At 42.7% G+C, this 19,460-nt stretch overlaps 1 protein-coding gene across 10 annotated transcripts in view; it reads left to right on the top strand.

The window, feature by feature from the left end:
• Positions 1 to 19,460, top strand: part of TMEM232 (transmembrane protein 232) — a 262,748-nt gene that overhangs the window by 207,015 nt on the left and 36,273 nt on the right. The window contains exon 14 of one of the 10 annotated variants that reach the window (XM_053292125.1): positions 12,236 to 12,372. The exons of the other annotated variants lie outside the window; for them this stretch is intronic. Coding sequence (XP_053148100.1) covers positions 12,236 to 12,260 — 25 coding nt within the window. The 3' untranslated portion in view covers positions 12,261 to 12,372. Of the gene's footprint in view, positions 1 to 12,235; positions 12,373 to 19,460 lie in introns of those variants that run through there. 10 annotated transcript variants of the gene reach the window in all.

The following is a 19,460-nucleotide window of genomic DNA, read 5'->3' as shown; positions in this document are numbered from 1 at the left end:
TGAGAGTTTTGGACAGATTAACATGCAAAACAGAGCCCAGGGCCTTGATGCACAAGCTGCTATTGAAAAAGTGTGTGTGTGTGTGTGTGTGTGTGTGTGTGTGTGTGTGTGTGTGTGTGTGTGAAGTAGAACTGTGCAGAGGGCCCAGGCAAAGAACAAGTTGCTGGAGACTCCTAGCACAGGTGTGGACAGAGGTGCACTAACCCCCGGACCTTGGGGACCCGGTCCGGTCCTCCAAGGTCCAGGGGGCTCCAAATGGCCAGGGGCCTCTGGCAGCTATCTCGTACCTGTCCTGGCAAACCACTGTCTTGTATGTGTGTAGTTTTATTCCTACTGAGGCCGAGGGGTGGCTGTGGTGGGGGTAGCGGAGCAGTCCTTCTCCCTTCTCCCCCGGTGGCAGAGGTGGGGGTCCGGAGTGACATTGGTCCCATCCGTTTGGGCCAGCATCTTTAACAAACTGTGAGGCAATGCTTCAGATTGACAGGAGCATTACTTCTCTTTTGAGAAAGGTACATCACTGGGATGTAGGTACACCTGCTGAGAGCAAGATTACCATCCTAGAATAATACCCAGAATACACTGGAATCAATTATTCATTCCCATTTATTTCAGTAGGCTTAGGATTGTATCTGTAATTACTATTACAGTATGTAAAAATGTGAATATTTGAGAGATGGATGCTTGTCAGTACATATAAAACTTAAATAGGAACGCTATGCTATCAGTTAAATCAGGGCCATAATATTTTGTTTGTTCTGGCTAGAGATAATCCTCAGCAGACACAGCTAGAGTTGACATTTCATAGTTATAGTAGAATATTGTAGTGAATTACATTTATCTTAATCTCCTGGAAAGATTATGAGTCTGGTATCTCATGGCAGATCAATTACAGGGAGCACAGTTGAAGCAAATTAAGTTTGCATCAGAACCTGCAACAGAAAAGCTCAAAATACCATTGATCTCACAACAAGCTTTATCTGAACTGTTGTCTAATCTGCATATTCATCTATCATAGTAGCAGGGCAGAGATAATAATAATCAGCACTGTTGTATTTACTGCTTCTACAATGGCAACTAACTGCTAAATAAAAGAGGCGGGGAAGAGATGTGCTGGGTAAAAAAGAGCCCTTGCTTGGGCTGTAGTTACTCTTTTCTGAAGTATCAACAGAAATAACCCTCCTGAAAAAGAAAACAAAAACCCTGGCCTGTCTGTCTGAAGCACTTAGAAAACACCTGCACACATTTCCATCTGCTTTCACAAGACAGAACCATGTTGACCTCAGAACAAATAAACTTCTGTCTATTCACCTCTCAGTGAAGGCATACAATGTTTCACACACACACACACACACACACACACACACACACACACACACACAGGCATTTCTGTGGGAGAAGTCCTTCCTTATGCAACATGCTTCTGTTCCTCAGCAAATGTTCCGCAAGGCACATCAAGCTCATTAAACTTATGTACTGGCCCTCCAAGTCTGTCTCTTTCCCTTAACTCTACCCTTGTAGCCTCTGTGCTGTCACCAATGGCCACTGATGCCTGGGTCCTAGGCAGGTGTGCTGTGCCTAGATTGGTGCACCAGCTTAAGCTCCTGGCCATAGCTGCCACCTGAGCATCCAAATCTAGGAGTATTTCAAAACTGAAGCTGAATAAAGCTGAAGTTGGGTACAGACAAAGAGAGAAAGACCCATCCAAATCAGGTTTATTATCTCCAGCCAGACCAGGAGGACTCTCAGCTAACAGACATCTGATTTATCTAGATGAAATTTCTGGTTGTTCTGCCTCATCCAGACCAAAACTGCCCCTAGATGATGTGGAAGGTTTTCCACTGCCTCTCTAGGATCCAACACTAGAAATGATCCATAAAGCTGTATTCTATCAGCATACCAGTGGCACATCAATCCAAGCCTCTGGATGATTTTCCTCAGCTGTTCTGTGTAGATGTTACAGAGCATGGGGAACCAAGTAGGACCATCAGGTATGATGGGGTGCAGAGGCGTATCTAGGAAAAATAGTGTCTAGGGCAAGCACTGAAATTGCGCCCCCTGTCCAAACATCTGACACCCATCTTTCAGATAACTTTACCATCATATCAGCTGAAAAATACAAGTCAAGCTCGTTAAACTTTTAATATTTCAAAAACTATTTAGCAGGGGAAGTTGCCAGACCAAAATATGCTGGGGCTCATGAAATACCCAAATACTATGTGGAGGTGTACTTGGAAAACTAAACAGAAGTGCCTGTCTAATTCTCTACTATGCACTGCAGCATCACTATTACATACGTTTTAAAAATAAATGGAGAATTTGACTTTTCTCAGATACTCTGAAAATAATTAAAGGATATGCAGAGTAAACTGTGTCACTTCTTGGAATATATTCTAGTATTTCAGAAAGACAGTTAAAATGAGAGTAAGAGAGCAAGAAACTCCCAGTGGGCCTTAATACTAAGGATTTCACACTGATTCAAAGACAAACTCACCATTAATAGCCATATTATTAAGACATCACATTTAACTCACTTATCACAAGTAGCAAAGTAAGAGCAAATGAATACAATCCTAGCTCATAAGCTTCAGCTCAGTATTCACAAGCCCTGATTCTCTGTACTTAGTGCCAAACTGAATATGTGTACAGTGACTTATATGTCACTGACTTATACTTACAGTGACTCACAGAGGCCATTTGCGCATGTGTGGTGGCCATTTTGTTTTTGGCAATCATTTTTAATTTTTAAAAAATTTTTTAAAAAAGGCGCTCCCCTTCAAGTGGCGCCTGGGGCACGTGCCCTGCCTGCCCCACCCTCGATACGCCCCTGATGGGGTGGAACGGATATTCCCCAGAACCACCTACTGGGACCAATCCCTCAGGAAGGACAGGGATCACCCCAACATGGTGCTTCTCAGCCCCCCTCCCAGCAAGAATATCATGATCAGTAAAAAGGGAAATGTGGGGTGTTCAAGGTCAAGCTGCTTGTTAGGAAAGCAAAACTAGACTGAGAGCTAGCAAAGGTGGAGGAAGAAAGAGAGGGATTCCTTTCTTCACCTATTCGTATCTGCTGATCAGGCAACCTCAATGAGGAGAAATGCTTGAGTGAATTGGAATGAACCCATGGGAAAAGGGAGTGAAAATGTGGTAGGCTAGCCACGCCTCCTGCACCAATGTGCTCCCTGTCCTCATGTTTAGCATTTATTTGTGAACGTAATCCCTGAATGCAAAGGGATTTAGATATTGTGTGTGTGTGTGTGTGTGTGTGTGTGTGTGTGTGTGTGTGTGTACACCTAAGGAGTACAACCCAGAGAATTCAGTGGGACTGATTTTCTAGGTAAACTTGCTTTGTATTGTGCTGCACGACTGCAGTGCTAAATGCAGTTAGTTGGAAATGGGTTCTGCTGCCATGAGATTTATCTACATGCAAATATCTTATTTTTTTATTTTAGTACATTTATATACCACCCCATACAAAAGGTCCCTGGGCAGTTCACAATATTTTCAGAACTGTGGTGCAAGGAATCCATGTACATGGCTATATGTTAAGAATAAATCACCAGCAATAATACAGAATTACTATGACTAGTACATACATTTCAAAAACATTCTGACATACTGAGCAACAATCCATGTGCCTTTTAATGGAATGTGGGTACAGGTGTGCAAGAATACTCTTGCACTGCAAGAATTGTGCAAATGCAGTTGCACTATGGGTGACCATTGGAAATAATAGATCTTTATTGGCCAATATATCAGTGTAATACATAAATAAAATAAAGCTGAATTTGCACAATTGTTGTGCTGCACAAGAGTGCTCTTGCACATCTGCACACATATTCTGCTAAAAGGCACAGGGAATCTTGCATCGTATGTCAGCCATTATGCATTGACAATTGTTAACAGAAAAAAACTAAAGTATGTTTACCTCTCCAAGTTAGTTCTATGGACATTGTTGCATAGTAGATAAACACTGCAGGTCTCATTTGCAGATGATGTAAATTAGATAAAAAATAAATTAAATTATTTGTCTAAGGTCATATCTTTGAGCTGGAATTGCAAAGGCATTTTTGTCATTAATTTTGTCTGCTGCCTAACAAGTCTATCTGATTTTTGCTTAGCCATGCTAATTGCCTTAGGATGTGCAGTTTGATCTGATTCTGTTATACCACCATAGTCAATCATTCCTTATATGCCATTACAGATTTATACAATGTAACAAATGACTTCACTATACAAATTTCTCATAACCAAATGATAGTTGCAAAATCAGTTTTGTATGGGATCTGAGCACACTATAAACAGATTTGAATGCTTGTTTGCAACCCGCCTAGGAAGGCCAGACTTGGAGAGTATTGCTATTGCCAGCTTCTTCCCAGCCACATGTTGGGAGTTTTCCTCTCTCCTTTTATTAGCAATTGAGAGTCCCAGGGAGCTATAGTTCAACTGTGAGCTTCCCCCGCCTTCTTCTTTCTCTTTTTCCCATGAATATGGTTGACAGATTTTAATCTATCAGGATTCCTATACTTTTAGCATTCGGCCCTATAAGAGAGAAATTCAACAGGCAATACTTTATGTTTGCCAGTCATGTCACTGATAAAAATGCAGGAGCCTTGCAAGGAAAAGGAGGTGGCAACCCTTCCCCTGCAGAATTTGAAGCTGGCAAGGGAGGAACTAGCTGTAAACTGGAGGATGTGAGAGTGGCCTGGCTGTTGCCTCAGGGGTGTAAGTAGGACCTTCCTAATTGTTAGAAAGAGCTGTGAGATTCAATAACTCGTATGTTAAGTTTAAGGGGAAATCAACAGGGCTGTGTATCAATCATAGCAAGCTGATAAACAGAACTTATCTCATGAGAGCTTTTTCAGACAATTTTTCATGAGATGTGATCTGATGAAAAAAGTTTCCAATGAAACAATACAACACAACACAACACAGTAAATAGTATTGTGTCACATTGGACTATATTATTAGGGAGTGGGGGACTTAAGTGAACCAAAACAGCAGGCTTCCCTTCTTCTATCTGGAAGAGTGCTGCCTGCTGGGCAGTGATGGCAGTGGCACTTAAAAACACTGCTCCCCACCCCACCAAACATCCTACAATGCACCAGGAAAGGAAGCCATATCACAAAATTGTAGCCTTTCCTCAGGAGATTACCGGGAGTGGAGTGGGTGGTGGTGGTGGTGGTTGCATTTTGGGGACAGGGAGCCATCTTATTTATTTATTATTTCTCTGTGTAAACTGCCCTGAGCCATTTTTGGAAGGGCGGTATAGAAATTGAATTAATCAATCATCATCATCATCCTGTAACTATAGAGCACAGCCATTCCACCCCGCTCCCCCAGAAATGTCCTGAAGAAAGGACACAATGCTGTGGTGTTGCTTTTCCCATTGATTGCTGAGGTGGTGGTGGTGGTGGGAGGGGAGGTGGTACATTAAAAGTGCTGCTGCTGGAAAGGTAGCCATTTTCCAATGAGAAGACAGAAAGGGAGCCTACTGCTCTAATTCAGGTAAGCCCCCCATCCTTACCGATGCATCAAACCCATTTGGTGTATCAGCTCATTCTGATGCATCATACCCCCTGTGCATCATCAACACATTGCAAATAACTGGTATCAGATCAAAATTGGTGCTGATTATTTTCTGTTGCAGAGTGTGTTCTGTCTGCATGGAGTAAGAGCAACACACCAGTGAAAGGCTTTTAAAAGATAACTTTACTTGGGAGACAAGGCACACGGGGTCAGTACTAAACTTGTAGCTAACAGGGGTGTGGCTATAATTGAGCAGATGGGTTCAAAGAACTTGGGTCCCCCAACTTCTGAAGGCCCCCAGCCCCACCCCTCCCTATTTTCATCATTATCTCCCTCACTCCAAGGGGCCGCAGGGGAGAGGGGCAAACACGGGCCTCCTCTCCCTTAGCTATGCCCCTGAACAGGAAGGAGGATATAAACTCCAAGCTAGCCCAACTGATACAGAGGAAAGTACAGTATAGTGCACCCTCTGTCTTTATAGCAGATTACATGCAAACTATACAGCAAGCTAAGCTGCAGCCGTTTCATATCCCAACACCCCTTCTTGACAACTGAAGCATTAGCCCACTAAGTTCATTACCCTAAACAGCTTACAATGCTGCTCTCTGATCAAAGGTTTTGTAAGAACACCCCCCACCATGTTCACATTTGGACAGTACTGCAGATCTAGAAGTCCTTGTTCCTGTAAATCTCTCAAAAAGTGATATTTCACATCTATATGCTTGATTCTAGGGTTAAGCCTTTCAGTTTGTGCAAGTGCAATACAACCTTGATTGTCCTCTAAGATTTGTATGGGTTCACTTGGACATTGACCCGTGTCCATCAATAGTAGTTGTAACTAGATTATTTCTTGACTAGCTTGTGCAGCTGTAATGTATTCTGCTTCAGTAGAAGAAAGTGCTACTTAAGGTTGTTTTCTGCTGGCCCAACTGAGTTGCCCTCCAAGCAAAAACAGATAACCGCTGGTAGATTTTCTATCAGAACTATCTTCAGCCCAACTTGCATCCAGTTAGATTGCATTCAGAAAATTGCCAGAAGCCATAGCTTAAGGTATAAAGTTACAAGTGCTCCACTAACCACATCTAGTTGATCATGTGCTGCCACAGTGTGGCTTCGTGCAGTGGCAACATACTAGTAGACTCCCAACTGGGAGGCTCCAACAAGCCTCCCGGCCTTGGGGGTCTCCCCAGGATGCCCTGCATGCTTGCGCAGGGCATCCTGGGACTTCCAGGGGCCAAATGGCCCCGGATCCCTACCATCCCTACCAGCTCTGTGATGGAGCCAGTATTTGTGTGGGCAGCTGATCCGGCCACCCAGGGACGGCTCTCTGCTTACCTGCGGGGAGAGTGGGCTAAGCCCGCTTTCCCCACAGAGCCCAGTTACACTCTCCACACTGCTTGCGAGGAGAGCCTCATAGTCTTGTAGCTTTCCCAATACTTCATCCTTGTGCTTCATGAGATCGGTGACTGTATATCTTGAGAAATCATCTATAAAGGCTACTGTGTATCTATTGTCTCCAGCTGTTGGGCCATATACATCACCGTGTATGAAATCAAGTGGTTTTGAAGTTCTGGATGGCTTGCTTTGGGAAGTGTTACTCTCGTACGCTTTGCTCTGATACAATAATCACACTTCACAGTAACTGAACAGGCTGACATCACAAGGTCTTTTATCAGGTGCTGTTTTGCCAGTCCGTTGATACTTTCAGGGTGGTCCATGGTCCAAATGCTGATGCCATTGATGAACGCAGTCATTGTGTTGCTTATTTGTAGCGAGTTTCACCTGCTCTTTCACTGTGCTTAAGCGATACAGGTGTTCATCTGCAATTGCTTTGGCTAGGATTTTTGCCCCCTCTTGGATTGTACATTCATTGCCCTGGAACTTAATGGCGAGTCCTTTGGTTGCCATGCGCTTAACCAATAAGAGACCATCTTCCAAGTCAGGAACATATAGCACATCTTTTACTGAAGACCCCCATCTGTCGGTGCAGTTTAGAAATCCTTGTCTAATTCCCTCAGCAGTGATGCTGCTTCCATCTGCAAGATAAATCTCTTCCTTATTGCTTAGTCCAATTCTGTGAAAAAGTTTATGTCGCTGGTCATGTGACTAGTAGCACCAGAGTCAACACACAGCCCTGGGATGAGTTACTCTGTGTTACTTTGGAGCATCGACTCCATGGTTCTGCAATTGTATCACTCCTTTGCCTTTTGCTTAGATGTTTGTGGATACTTTCTTTGTAGTTTTTTGTTGTTCTACCTTCCATAGCAGTTTCTCTTTAAATGTCCCTCTTTCTTGCACCGGAAACATGCTCTTGTTTCCTTCTTTGCGTGCCTTGTCACCTGCAGTTTTCATTGCAGCTTCTCCATTCTGAATGCTACTGTCCCTCATGACTTCCTTTCTGTTCTGGAATTCATCCAGAAGTCTGAATTTGCCTCTCACAAATTCCGATGTCTGGTCTTTCTCAGGCCTTGTCTCAAGGGCATTAAGGAGGCCACCATAGGAATCAGGCAGGCTACAGAGTAATAGGGCTACTATGTGACTGTCTCTTATGTCTTTCCCATTTCCATGCCGTTGTGTCACCACTCCGAGCAGAGCATTTATGTGGTCTTGCTTTTCTTTTCCCTTGCAAAGTCTCATTTTGTACAGCTTCCTCAAAAGAAATAGTCTACTGTTCAAACCAGTTCTTCCATGCAAATTTATCCATGCTTTCCACATGCGCCTTGCTGTAACCTTATTCCTTATGTGAATCAATTGGCCATATTCCACTAGTAGACTAATGGTTCCCCATGCCTGTCTATCCTTTCTATCCCATTCCCATGGATTTGCTGCTGGTCTGTCTGTAGTAATAACCTCTCACAAGTCATCCTTGATTAAAAGCATTTTTCTATTTAAACTTCCATAGCTGATAATTTCCATTATTCAGCTTTCCCACTGAAAGCTTAAAATTCAGAGTTGCAACCCATTTTTTCTTTTAAAAATCCTAGCTTAGCTTACTTGCATTCAGCAGGCTTCCTCTTAGAGGGTCTCCATGTGGCTTCTGCTCTTTCCAGGCTGCTTTTGCTCTTCAAGGTTATTCTGGGTTCTGTACTGGGTTGCTCTGAAGAGGCCTGAGCCCATAACATGTGGCAGAGTGTGTTCTGTCTACATGGAGTACAGAGCAAACACCAGTGAAAGGTTTTTAAGAGATAACATTACTTGGGAGACAAAACTACTTGGGGTTAGTACTGAACTTGCTTACTTAAACACATTACACAAAGGAACAGGAAGGAGAATAGAAACTTCTAGCTAGCCCAACCAATTCAGAGGAAACCACAATGCCCCCTCTGACTTTATAGTAGATTGCATGCCAAATATACAGCACGCTAAGCTGCTGCTGTTGGGTATCCCAACATTTTCTCCATGTGTAGTTGTAGTAACCAAGTCAGGAAACTATGACTAAACCTATTCAGCTTGAGACCAAAGTATCTCAAGGACCTCTGCTCCTATACCAGCCAGCTCTTGTTTTGTGATCATATGGGCAGGCCTTTTCTTGGCTACTCCAGCCTGCTGGGGTCAGGTGGGTAGTGACTGGAGACTGGGTCTTCTCAGGGGTTGCACCCAACTGTGCAATGCTAACCTTAGGTCCTTGCACCAGGTGCCTGCTCTTACAAGCAGGAGTGTAGCAAGATTGGAGGGGATCTGGGACAAGATTTGAAGATGCCCCCTGCCTTTGCCAGGCAGTGAAAGTGAGTAGTGTGTCAGCCTATTGGGATGCTCAGCCCCAACTCTGTGCTGACTGGTCTCCAGTCAAGCCAACATGGCCTGATGACATAACAGGCCACATTGATTTTGTGAGGCAGGGCTGGCCCAATGCCAGTGAGAATAGGCCTGCTGTAAAGGGGCTATCTGTTCTCCCAGGGATCGGGCAGCTCTGCTGCACTGGCTTTGTGAGGCAGAGCTCTGCCCTGATCCTAAAATGAACAGGTGGCCTTGTTAAGACCGATCTGTTCTCACTAGCATCAGGACAGCTCTGGCTCACTGAACTGGTGCGAATGCTGGAAAGCATAACAAGAGAGTGACCGGCACAAGCTGGGGCCAAGCGCTTAGTGGGGGGGAAAGAGGGAAGCAGTGCACAGTTTCAGGATACTCGTGGGTCCCGGACACCTGCCCCCCACCATCTCTATGGCAGCTACACCCCTACTTACAAGTTTCAGGTGGCTTGTGAAAAATGAATCTTTTAATTTATTTTTTTCTGGCTGCTGTTTTTAATGCTGTAGTGTTTAATCTGGTACTCTTTTAGTTTTCAGTTTTAATATTCTGTTGCTTTCTTATCTGCTTTTTTGTTGTGGTTCTGCTTTCATGTTTTAATATTTATTGATTTGGGGTTTTTTGGCTTTGTAAGCCTCTTCAAAAAGTTTCTACGATATAAATATGTTAAATAAAAAAATAATCACTTGTCTTTTTTATTTTGCTATGGCTTTCCCCAAAGCTCGCTTTTCTAAACTAATTTTATGAGTAAAAATATATGTGCTACTTACAGTGAATTCAGCTAAAATGGCTGGGATCCAACAAGCTATTTTGAGCATGCCCAAGGGCTTGGCGTGCTTTATAGATCCACCCTGCCTTTCCCCCTTTTGAATAGCAGCTATTTCACAACTGCATTTGGAATTGCCCTCAGTTTCAAAAGAGGCTTGCCATTTGATTTGGAGAGGTGCTGTTTGAGAAGTTTGAGTCCAAAAGTCCTTTCGCTGTGCAGAATTCATTGTGTGGATCTCTGGATGCAGGCCATACAAAGGCCACATTCACACATAATACGAAACTGGAGGTGAAGGGACCTCCAGTTTCGAAAACTGTATGTCTGAATGTGAGCAACTGCAGTTTCATTTATTTATTTTTTTAAATGGACCCACAGCTTCCCTCCCCGGATTGTGATTTGTACATTCAGCTTGTAGTGAGGTCTGCCACCTGGACCTCTGGTTCCACAGTGCCAGTGTTGCATCCAAATGTTGGAAGGAAGCTCCTGCCTTACTCCACCTGTTATTGGTTGCTGGGGCTGCCCTTCAGTAAAGAAGAAAGCCCAGGCAGCCAGTTTCCCCTTCCTCTCTGCAGTCAGCGAGACTACAAAGAGAGAGCTGTCCTGAATGTCTGAATTTAGATGGTAGAGCGAGGGGATGCACGGCTCACTGAATGGAATGTTAGCTCTTGACTACCCTAAGACTACCAGTTATCTTAATGGCTTGGTAGGGATTTGAATCCCAGTCCTAGTCCAGCCCTCCTCTATTACACTAGTCAGGCTATTTACAGCAGTAATAAAAGCATACTTTATCCAAACAAACTAGGAAGACCATTTAAACATTTCAAGCAGAACATCTGTTCTTTGAAGACCACTTGACTCAAAATAAAGGACTTTAATTTTGTTCCACAGAACTGAGATGTGTAGAATCATGTATATTAAGGGATGTCTTATACTATATATATATATATATGTGCCCAATAGATGCCATATATATGGCACTAGTAGGTGAGGCCCTTCTTTGGCTGCGTAAAGTCATTTTGCATAGATTACCCTGCTAGGAAAGTTCAAGAAATGAAATCCAGGAGGTCATTGTATATTGCAGAGATAGTGTTCATGGAAACCATGATATTGGAGTGCTTGCCCTAACCCCCCAAATGGGTTTAGGTTCCTTTAGCTAAACCATCCACTCTTGCGGCAAGAGTAGATGGTTCAGCCTGTATGGGCAGAGTGGCTATTAACAGTAAACTTTAAACTTCCCTTGTGTCCGTTGAGAAGCACGGGGAGGTATAAAGTTTAAATAGCCACTCTCTGGAATTTTCAGTTTGCTCACAGAGAGGTTTAAAGAACTGGCAGATGAGGTGAAAGTGGATGGAGGAGCTTGGGCCTCTCACACCACTTTTTAAAATCTCCCTGTGCAGTACCGCTTCTTTAAATCTCCTATTTGCAGCTGAGCAACAGGGAGAGTGGCTATTTAAACTATATGCTGATTTGTTGGGGTGGGTGGGTCGAAAACCATAAATAAATTTTGAATTTAAAAATTCTAAAAATCTGAATTTTGAATTCTAAATTTTGGTTATTCCCACAATAACTAAATTGGTATACAGCGATAATAACTAACAATAACTAAATTGGCATACAGTGACCTGGCCTGTGAATGGGCAAAATTGCTATTCGAGGGCCCCCTGTATAGGTCATATAATCTTTTATTAATGTGCCTGCAAAACGGAAATAAAAGAACAGTCTGGAATATGTAGGATTTCAACATTATTCATCTTATTGAATAATTACCATATACCATATAAGATAAATGTGAATCATAGTAAATTTGTTTCTGAGAAAGACCTTCTGCTTCTCTTGGGAATAATGTTCTTTTGATTATTGTTAAAAATCTGTTGAGAAAAAGAAAACTCTGAATTTAAGATGAACCCTTAAAAAGTAGAGTTGTAATACCTACATTTACTTGAAAGGAACAAGATTCTTAATTTAAGATAACTTGCTGATTTCTCATATCAAAATATTTGGGGGGAAACAAGTCTTGGATTCAGGTAAATACAATCACAGATAAAATACAATGATTATATTCAGAACATCTATTTTTTATATTTAAAAAACCTATTTAAATCTTTTCACTAGCATATTCTGATCTCTCTCTCTCTCTCTCTCTCTCTCTCTCTCTCTCTCTCTCTCTCTCTCTCCCCACTGAGCATATTCCAGTGTAAAAAGTAATGCATCCAGCTAATTTCAGTGGCAAGCTTGTGTATGCAATCTATAAGTTGTCAGGACGTATGACTATTTTGTACAAACCAACCAACCAACCAATTCCTCAAAACATATAATAGATATGGTGACTGTACCACAAAGAGATGTTTAGTGAGATTAATGTAATTAAGGCTCTTCAGGCTATAGCTATAATTCCAATCGAAACTCCAGAGCTATCTTCTTATCACAATTTGAGGCTATATATTAAATGCACTTCTGATTCTTACATCCAACATTAAAGCAGTTATGTCATTAAATAATAATGAACCATTCATTAAAAATTGTGCAGAAACAGACAGCAGGTGCATATTAATAAATTCCTAAGAAGCAAAACTGTGTTCTAGTGGTTAAGTTGTAAATTTACGAAAGCATCTATGGCTGTGCCTAAAATCATTAGTTAAAACCCAAGTAATAATTATTCATATTAGCAAGAGAATAAACTATTTCTATTTCCTTTAAAAAAAAATTAAAACTTTAAAAAAAAATTAAGCAAGGCTGCACAAATTCGGTCCTCCAGTTGTTGTTGGATTACAACTCCCATGATCCCCAGCCATAGTGGCCAATAGTCAAGGATGATAGGAGTTGTAGTCCAACAACTGTAGGAGGGCTGAAGTTGTGCAGTCCTGTTTTAACAAAGCGATGTCAAAACGTATAATGAAAATTTAGAAACAGTCTGCTAAACAGTGCATAATATTCTAATGTGCACAGAGGCGCTCTTAGCCACGGACCTTGGGGATCTGGTCCGTGGTCTCTTGACTGGGGGGGGGGGCGCTCCAAATGTGCTTAGAGCCCCACCACTGCCCCACATCCACCCACCACTGCCCTCTGCCCTCCGTGCTGAAATTTGCCATTTGCGCAGCTGGGGTCGGGGAGGGTGAGCCAAGCAGGCCTCCCATGTGGCGGTGGTGGTGGGCGCAGTGGCTGGTGGGCCTGTTTGTCTGGGCGTGCCCGCAGGAGCAGGAGCCAGGGGACTGAGCTGGGCTCCAACCGGGCTGTGACCTTTCCTTACCAGGTTCACCAGCTACTGCATCTGCTGCCGCCACCACCAATATGGAGGAGGCCTGCCCAGCTAAACCCTCACCCCCTGGACGTACAAATGGCAAATATTGGCACAGAGAGGCAGCAGCATGGGGCAGTGGTGGGGTGGGCACAGGGTGGTGGTGGGATTCTGGGGAAGCCCCCCTCAAACATTTGGAAACACACACCCCCCTGAGGCAGGAGAAGCTGCAGGGTGGTGGCGGCAGGTTTTTTTTTTTTTTTTAATTAAGGGGGGGTCCTCATGGCAGGTGGGGCCTCATGGCAGGGTGGGGGGGTCCTCGCAGTGGGGGGGGCTCCAGAGCCCTTTGTGTCCGGGCTGCTTTTGGACCTAGGTGTGCCACTAAATGTGCACCATGCTTCAGATACAAAAAACCCTATGCACATGTTATATTCAACATTTGTACAATCAGTGTACAGTCACAGTGCACACAAGTATGGAATCTATACACGGGTACAATTATTCACACATTATACTGAACACAAGGACAGCGGTACACTTCCTGTTTGTACCATGCATTTGGGGGGCATGTACCCAGGTTCACTTTTAAAATGAACACAGGTACAGTCATTCTCAGATGTGCAGAGAGAACACCGGTGAATATGCTTACAAGGCTGAAAGGGGGTTGGAAGTCCCTCCCCCAACCTGTCACTCTCCTGTCCCTAACTCACTTGTAGGGCCACTGGGCTGCCAGCAGCAAATCCTGGGTTGCTAGCAGCCATTTAAACCGTAGAGCAGGCATCCCCAAACTGCGGCCCTCCAGATGTTGCTGAACTACAACTCCCAGTATCCCTAGACACAATTTTTTGTGGCTGGGTATGCTGGAAGTTGTAGTTCAGCAACATCTGGAGGGCCGCAGTTTGGGGATGCCTGCCATAGAGGCTGTGGGAAGGAGCAGCCTGGCTGCTTGGATGGTGCATTGTGGGATTCCTGGTGGCTGGGCTTCACTCCCCCTACCTCTGGACTGCTGTGCCACTTGCTGCAGCATGGATTGTGTGAGCACATGAGTGGTAGTGCTCGAGAAGAATAGCAGCAGTCATGTGGGGGAAAGTAGAAAGTATCCTGCCTTCTCCACCCCGCCCTCCCCATGTCCCCAGCAGTCGTGTGAATGATCTCAGCGTCTGAATAGAGCCATAATGAACATAATGAATAGGGCTAGAATGACTTTATTTGGATGTTTAGGTTTATTTATATCAAATAATGTATAAAGGTCTAATTTATTTTTCTGTTAGTTTGTGTATCTACCCACTGTCTAACATCCTGACTAATGAAACATGCATGTAGAAGGGCCCTGTGGCAGTTCACCAGGAGCCTGCAAGCATTCCCCCCAGTCCTCCTATGTACACACTGTTGCACAAGAGGGCAAGACTTCTGAGCACCACTTGTGCTCTGGAAATCCAGCCGCTCGCGGCCCGAATGGGCCACGTGGCTTGTTTGCCCCAGCCCCCTAGAGGAGCATGTGACACCAGAGAGCTGCTCTGATTGGCTCCCCGGTTGTGTGCGGGGGCAGGGCACAGGGAGCGATGTGCTCTCTGTGCACACACACGCTCAGTCCGAATCTTGGAAGCAACCCCCATCTTCCCATCCCTTGGATATAGACTGGGCTTGGCTGCTCGCCATTTGGGGCTGCGTAGGAATTTTTTGGGCGCATACCTAATTGACCGGTGGTGTGCTCCTTTTTTCTCCTGTCCTGGGCTATATCTATGTTCTCCTGAGGTAGTTAGCGTTATTTCCCGGGTCACATTTTTGGGCAGGTACAGTGCGGTGGGAAGCAAAAGCTGTAGAACGGTGCGACACCCTAGGTAAGCGTTTGGCAACAAGGGGGAGGAGTGGATTCCTTGAGGCTGTGCAGATCAGGGATGCTGCTCACCTCCCCCTCCTCTGCAAACCGACATCACTCCGTATTGCTGTGCAGCCTCGGAGGGGTGGCGTTAGTAACAGAGACCTGACCAGCTAAGGTTAGCTAAGATGGTCAGCTGCCGCTTGGGGCTGCCTGGAGCCAGGGTGCTATCGCCATTGTCACTTAGGCAAGGCGGCCATGCGCGTGGCCGACCTTATAGGAACCGCACTGTGGGGGGAGGAGCGGCCGATTGATATATACACATTACCGAATGAAATCTCAATAAATGTGTCCAATTGCACCAAAATCAATTGAGTCCATGTCTCCTTGGGTCTGGGCGCAATGTTCCATAAGATCAGAAACATTGCTGACCCTCAGCAATGTGTTTTCAATCTTACACACTGCTTCCAGGTGTGAGTATTGCTCAGACGTCTTAGCCCACTTGCACAACAGTGCACTTGTAGGAGTACTGAGGGAGTTGCACGCAGGCTCCCAGTGCACCCCCTCAGTGCCTTACACATGTATGTCATTAGTCAGGATGGCAGCCACCAAGCTTTTACTTATTTGCAACGAAGGCCATTTCTTTTTCAGCTAAAACACTCAGTTCTCATATTTAATATTCACTGAAATGTAAGCACATTTACAATTATCACTGCCCAGCGCTGAACTGAGTTAAAAGACTGCTGAATGTCAGATCAGTTCTTAAGCTATTTACAATACATGCTATTTACAATACATCTTCAAATGAACATTAAGAAGTTAGGTAAGATCTGCTAGTTTTTTAAAAATAATAATGTATCTCCATGTAAATCAAAGTGGTTTATACAGAAAAAGCACTATGATGGCTCATTATCCCAAAGGGGCTCACAATCTAAAAAAAAAAAAAAAAAAAAGTTAGATACCGTTATAGCTACTGGAAAGATGTGGTGTTGGGGTTCCATAGTGGTGCTGGATATAAATATAATAATCCAACTCCAATATTTAGTTGGATGGCTAAATAGAAGAGAGCTACCACTTTAAAGGGTACCTATTTGCTCAGTTAGCAGGTGAATTTTACCTTTCCCCTTCTTTGCTTAGTCATGATTGGTGGGTAGTTCGCTCCCAACAGGAAGTCACTGCTCCAGCCCTACCTAACCCATCTAGGAATGTCCTATCCATGATAAAAGCAGAAAATTACCAAATTAAGAACTAACGTACATATATGTGGATCAAGATGGGGGGAAATTTCAACTTTGAGATCAAATTGGCATGAAATGCAAGAAAATTGCAAAGCTTAGCTTTATTAGATAAGGACAGCAACAATCCATACCAGCAGTAATTGCTGCTAACATCTTACTAGCCTTACTAAATTAATGAATACCTGTAACAGGAAACCATTGTTTCTCTTCAAGCCTTAAATAGAATCAAACCTCTTGACAAGCTGTAATTCAGCACTTTCATGGATGCTATTTATTTTGTTACATATCATGAAAGAACAATTTTTATACAGCTGCCAGATGAGTTGAATTTATCTTTTAAGTGTACTGCTTTGAGAGAATCTGAAATAAAGTAGTGGTTGGTAACTCATAATAGTTCAGTTTTTGTTGATACAGCTGTGCAATCATTCAGTCTTTTGTAATCCAAAAACATGCATGGACAAACAGAAGTTTTCTTTCCTTTTTAAAATCAGTTAGCTACCTTTGCTCCAGATAATAGCCATCTTTTGTCCAGATAGTTTTTCTTAAAAATCTGCCATAATCAAATATGTAATCAGATATGTAATAATCTTACAATTAGTTCATTTCAAAACTGTGTGTGCTATGGTTTTCTAACGCAAGTTATTTACATTGGGGAGCAGGATCTAGTATTAGGTACCAGGGTTTGTTTGTTTGTTTTCCTATATTGATGGTGTTTATTTATTTGGTGCAACTATAACCCCATTAAAAACAAAAAGTGAAATGTTTTCTCCAAACCTTACATGATCTTTATGGTCAGCCCTGTGTCCCATAAATAGTAAATAAAGACATTGTAATCTGTCCCATAAATAGTAAACCTAAAGACATTGTAATCTGAACCTAGAATAATTAATTCTGTATCACATTTAAAAATAAGATGCAAAATTCAGTTTGGGGGATGTGTGAAATTGAGCCTTTTTAAAATTACAGCAATAGGAAGATTTGTCTAAGGAGGAAGAGAAAAGGGTGGATAATGCATCAAATAGGTTATTTGGAAACCTAACAATAAATTTCACTTGTATCTGTTGAAAAGATAAATGTTGGTCTTTTGGAACAGACCCAGTTTGCCTCTATATGGCATGTAATTGCATGGAAGGAAAGGTAAATGTTATTAGAAAAAAAGTTTGAAAAGAGTTCATCAGGTGAATGTTAGATGTATCAAATAGAAAACAAGAAGTTCTGGTAAGAACTAATCTGCCTACTTTCCTTTTACTATAATCTTAATTGATTATTACCAACGTCTGCCTCAAACATTCACATATTCACCATCTTGAATTGGGGTGGATGACATCATCACAAACTACACCATTGAGATGTCCCTATATGTCACTACAACAATACCAAATGTGGTTCAAATTGGTCCAGGCATTGCATAGTAGGGGTATGCACAAAATACATTTTGTATTCTGTTCTGAGTGTGGAATGGAATGCAAAATGTTCAAACCATCCCAACAGAACAACTGGGCAAGCCAGTTACTCCAATGGAATGACCCCCATTCCGCAATCTGCCATTTTGGATTTTAAAATGGTGCTCAGACCAAGGTCGGGATGTTCTGCCTTGGAACAGGTTGTTCTGTTATGAGCTCAAAATAGGACCCAATTTTTAGGGGTGTTCATTTTGAGCTCAGAATGCTCAAAATGGCCTATTTCAAGGTGGAATGTTCCTCCCTCAGAACATTCTACACACCCCTACTGTGAAGTTGATAGGGACACACACACACACACAACACACACACACACAGAGAACTGGGTGTTTTGTAAGCTTACTTTCCTTAAGGAAAATAGGCTAAAAAAAGTTGGAAGAAGAGAAAATGATCCTACACTAATAAGAATGGAGCAGATTAATTGCCTCTTATTAGCATGCAATGTAATTTATTTGCCTACAGAACTATACCTGTCTAAACACAAAACTCATCCCAGGAAAAGAGATAGATAGAATTTAGAGCATAATCTATGGTAGGCTGGGCAGACTTAAGACTTGCAAGAGCAATTTTTTTTTGCCAGAGCTTTGGGAGGTGGAGCTAGTCACAAAATGGCACTTGTACAGATATTGACATCTACAGATGACGAGGTTTTAATGTCAAAATTCCTGAGTCCTAAATTTTTTGTTGCAGGACAGGATAGCCTAGACTGCTTTATGCGGTGGGGGTGGGGTCGGGGGGCGATATAAAGAAAATAATAGTAGAAAGTAAAACCAACCCTGAGCACAAGAAGAGAGAGAAATTTAAAACATAAAATGGCACTGCAATGCCCCTACTCAGCCAGCCAATCAGATTTGCAGTACTGGCAGATTTGGAGTATTGCAGGGAAGGAAGGGGAAAGGGAAGCTCAAATAACTAGAATACTACTTCAGGTAAGGGTGGAAGCTACCAGTTGCTCTAGATCTACATATTGCTTACCCCAATCTAGATCTTTGTGCTTCATCATTGGAAGAAGTACCTTGGATCTGATGCAAGGATTCCTCTTCAGTCATTGTAACATGATTGCTGGTGCAATTACATAGGTTGCATGGCTCAGCTCTGAATCTTGTGCTAAAGCTGCTATACTGTCTAGAACAACTTACTCCCAGTGCTTTCCTGAAAATATACTGGCATGGTATACTTCTTGCAATGCTGTTTGCTATTCCAGTGGCCAATAGAGGAAGCCTGGCAAAATTTTGCATAATCATAGATCTTCTGCCAGGAAGACCTAAAAAAGAACCCTCAGCATTGCTAACACATTGTATACAAAAACAGCAGACTGAGGACATGTATATAGAAATGTCTCTTTTCAAATTTTGTGCTCTTTACTCATCTCTTCCCTTCCTGTTGTTCACCTTCCTTGCCCACATATCAGTTGCCCCTCCCCTTTTGGTTTGCTCACATAGCATTGCATATGTATATATGTATGTATGTATGTATGTATGTATGTATTTAAAACATTTATATACCACCCAAAATGCAAGTTTCTGGATGGTTTACAACAAAACAATAAAAACAGATAAAAAGATTAAAATATTACAACAATTAAAATTTAAAACATTAAAACTATTAAAAACACAATTAAAACAATATCTAATTAAAAGCCTGGGTGAACAAATGTTTCTTGACT

This window comes from Hemicordylus capensis, chromosome 2 (assembly GCF_027244095.1).
Source record: "Hemicordylus capensis ecotype Gifberg chromosome 2, rHemCap1.1.pri, whole genome shotgun sequence".
Taxonomy (NCBI): Eukaryota; Metazoa; Chordata; class Lepidosauria; order Squamata; family Cordylidae; genus Hemicordylus; species Hemicordylus capensis.
This window is presented reverse-complemented; position numbering and strand designations above follow the sequence as displayed.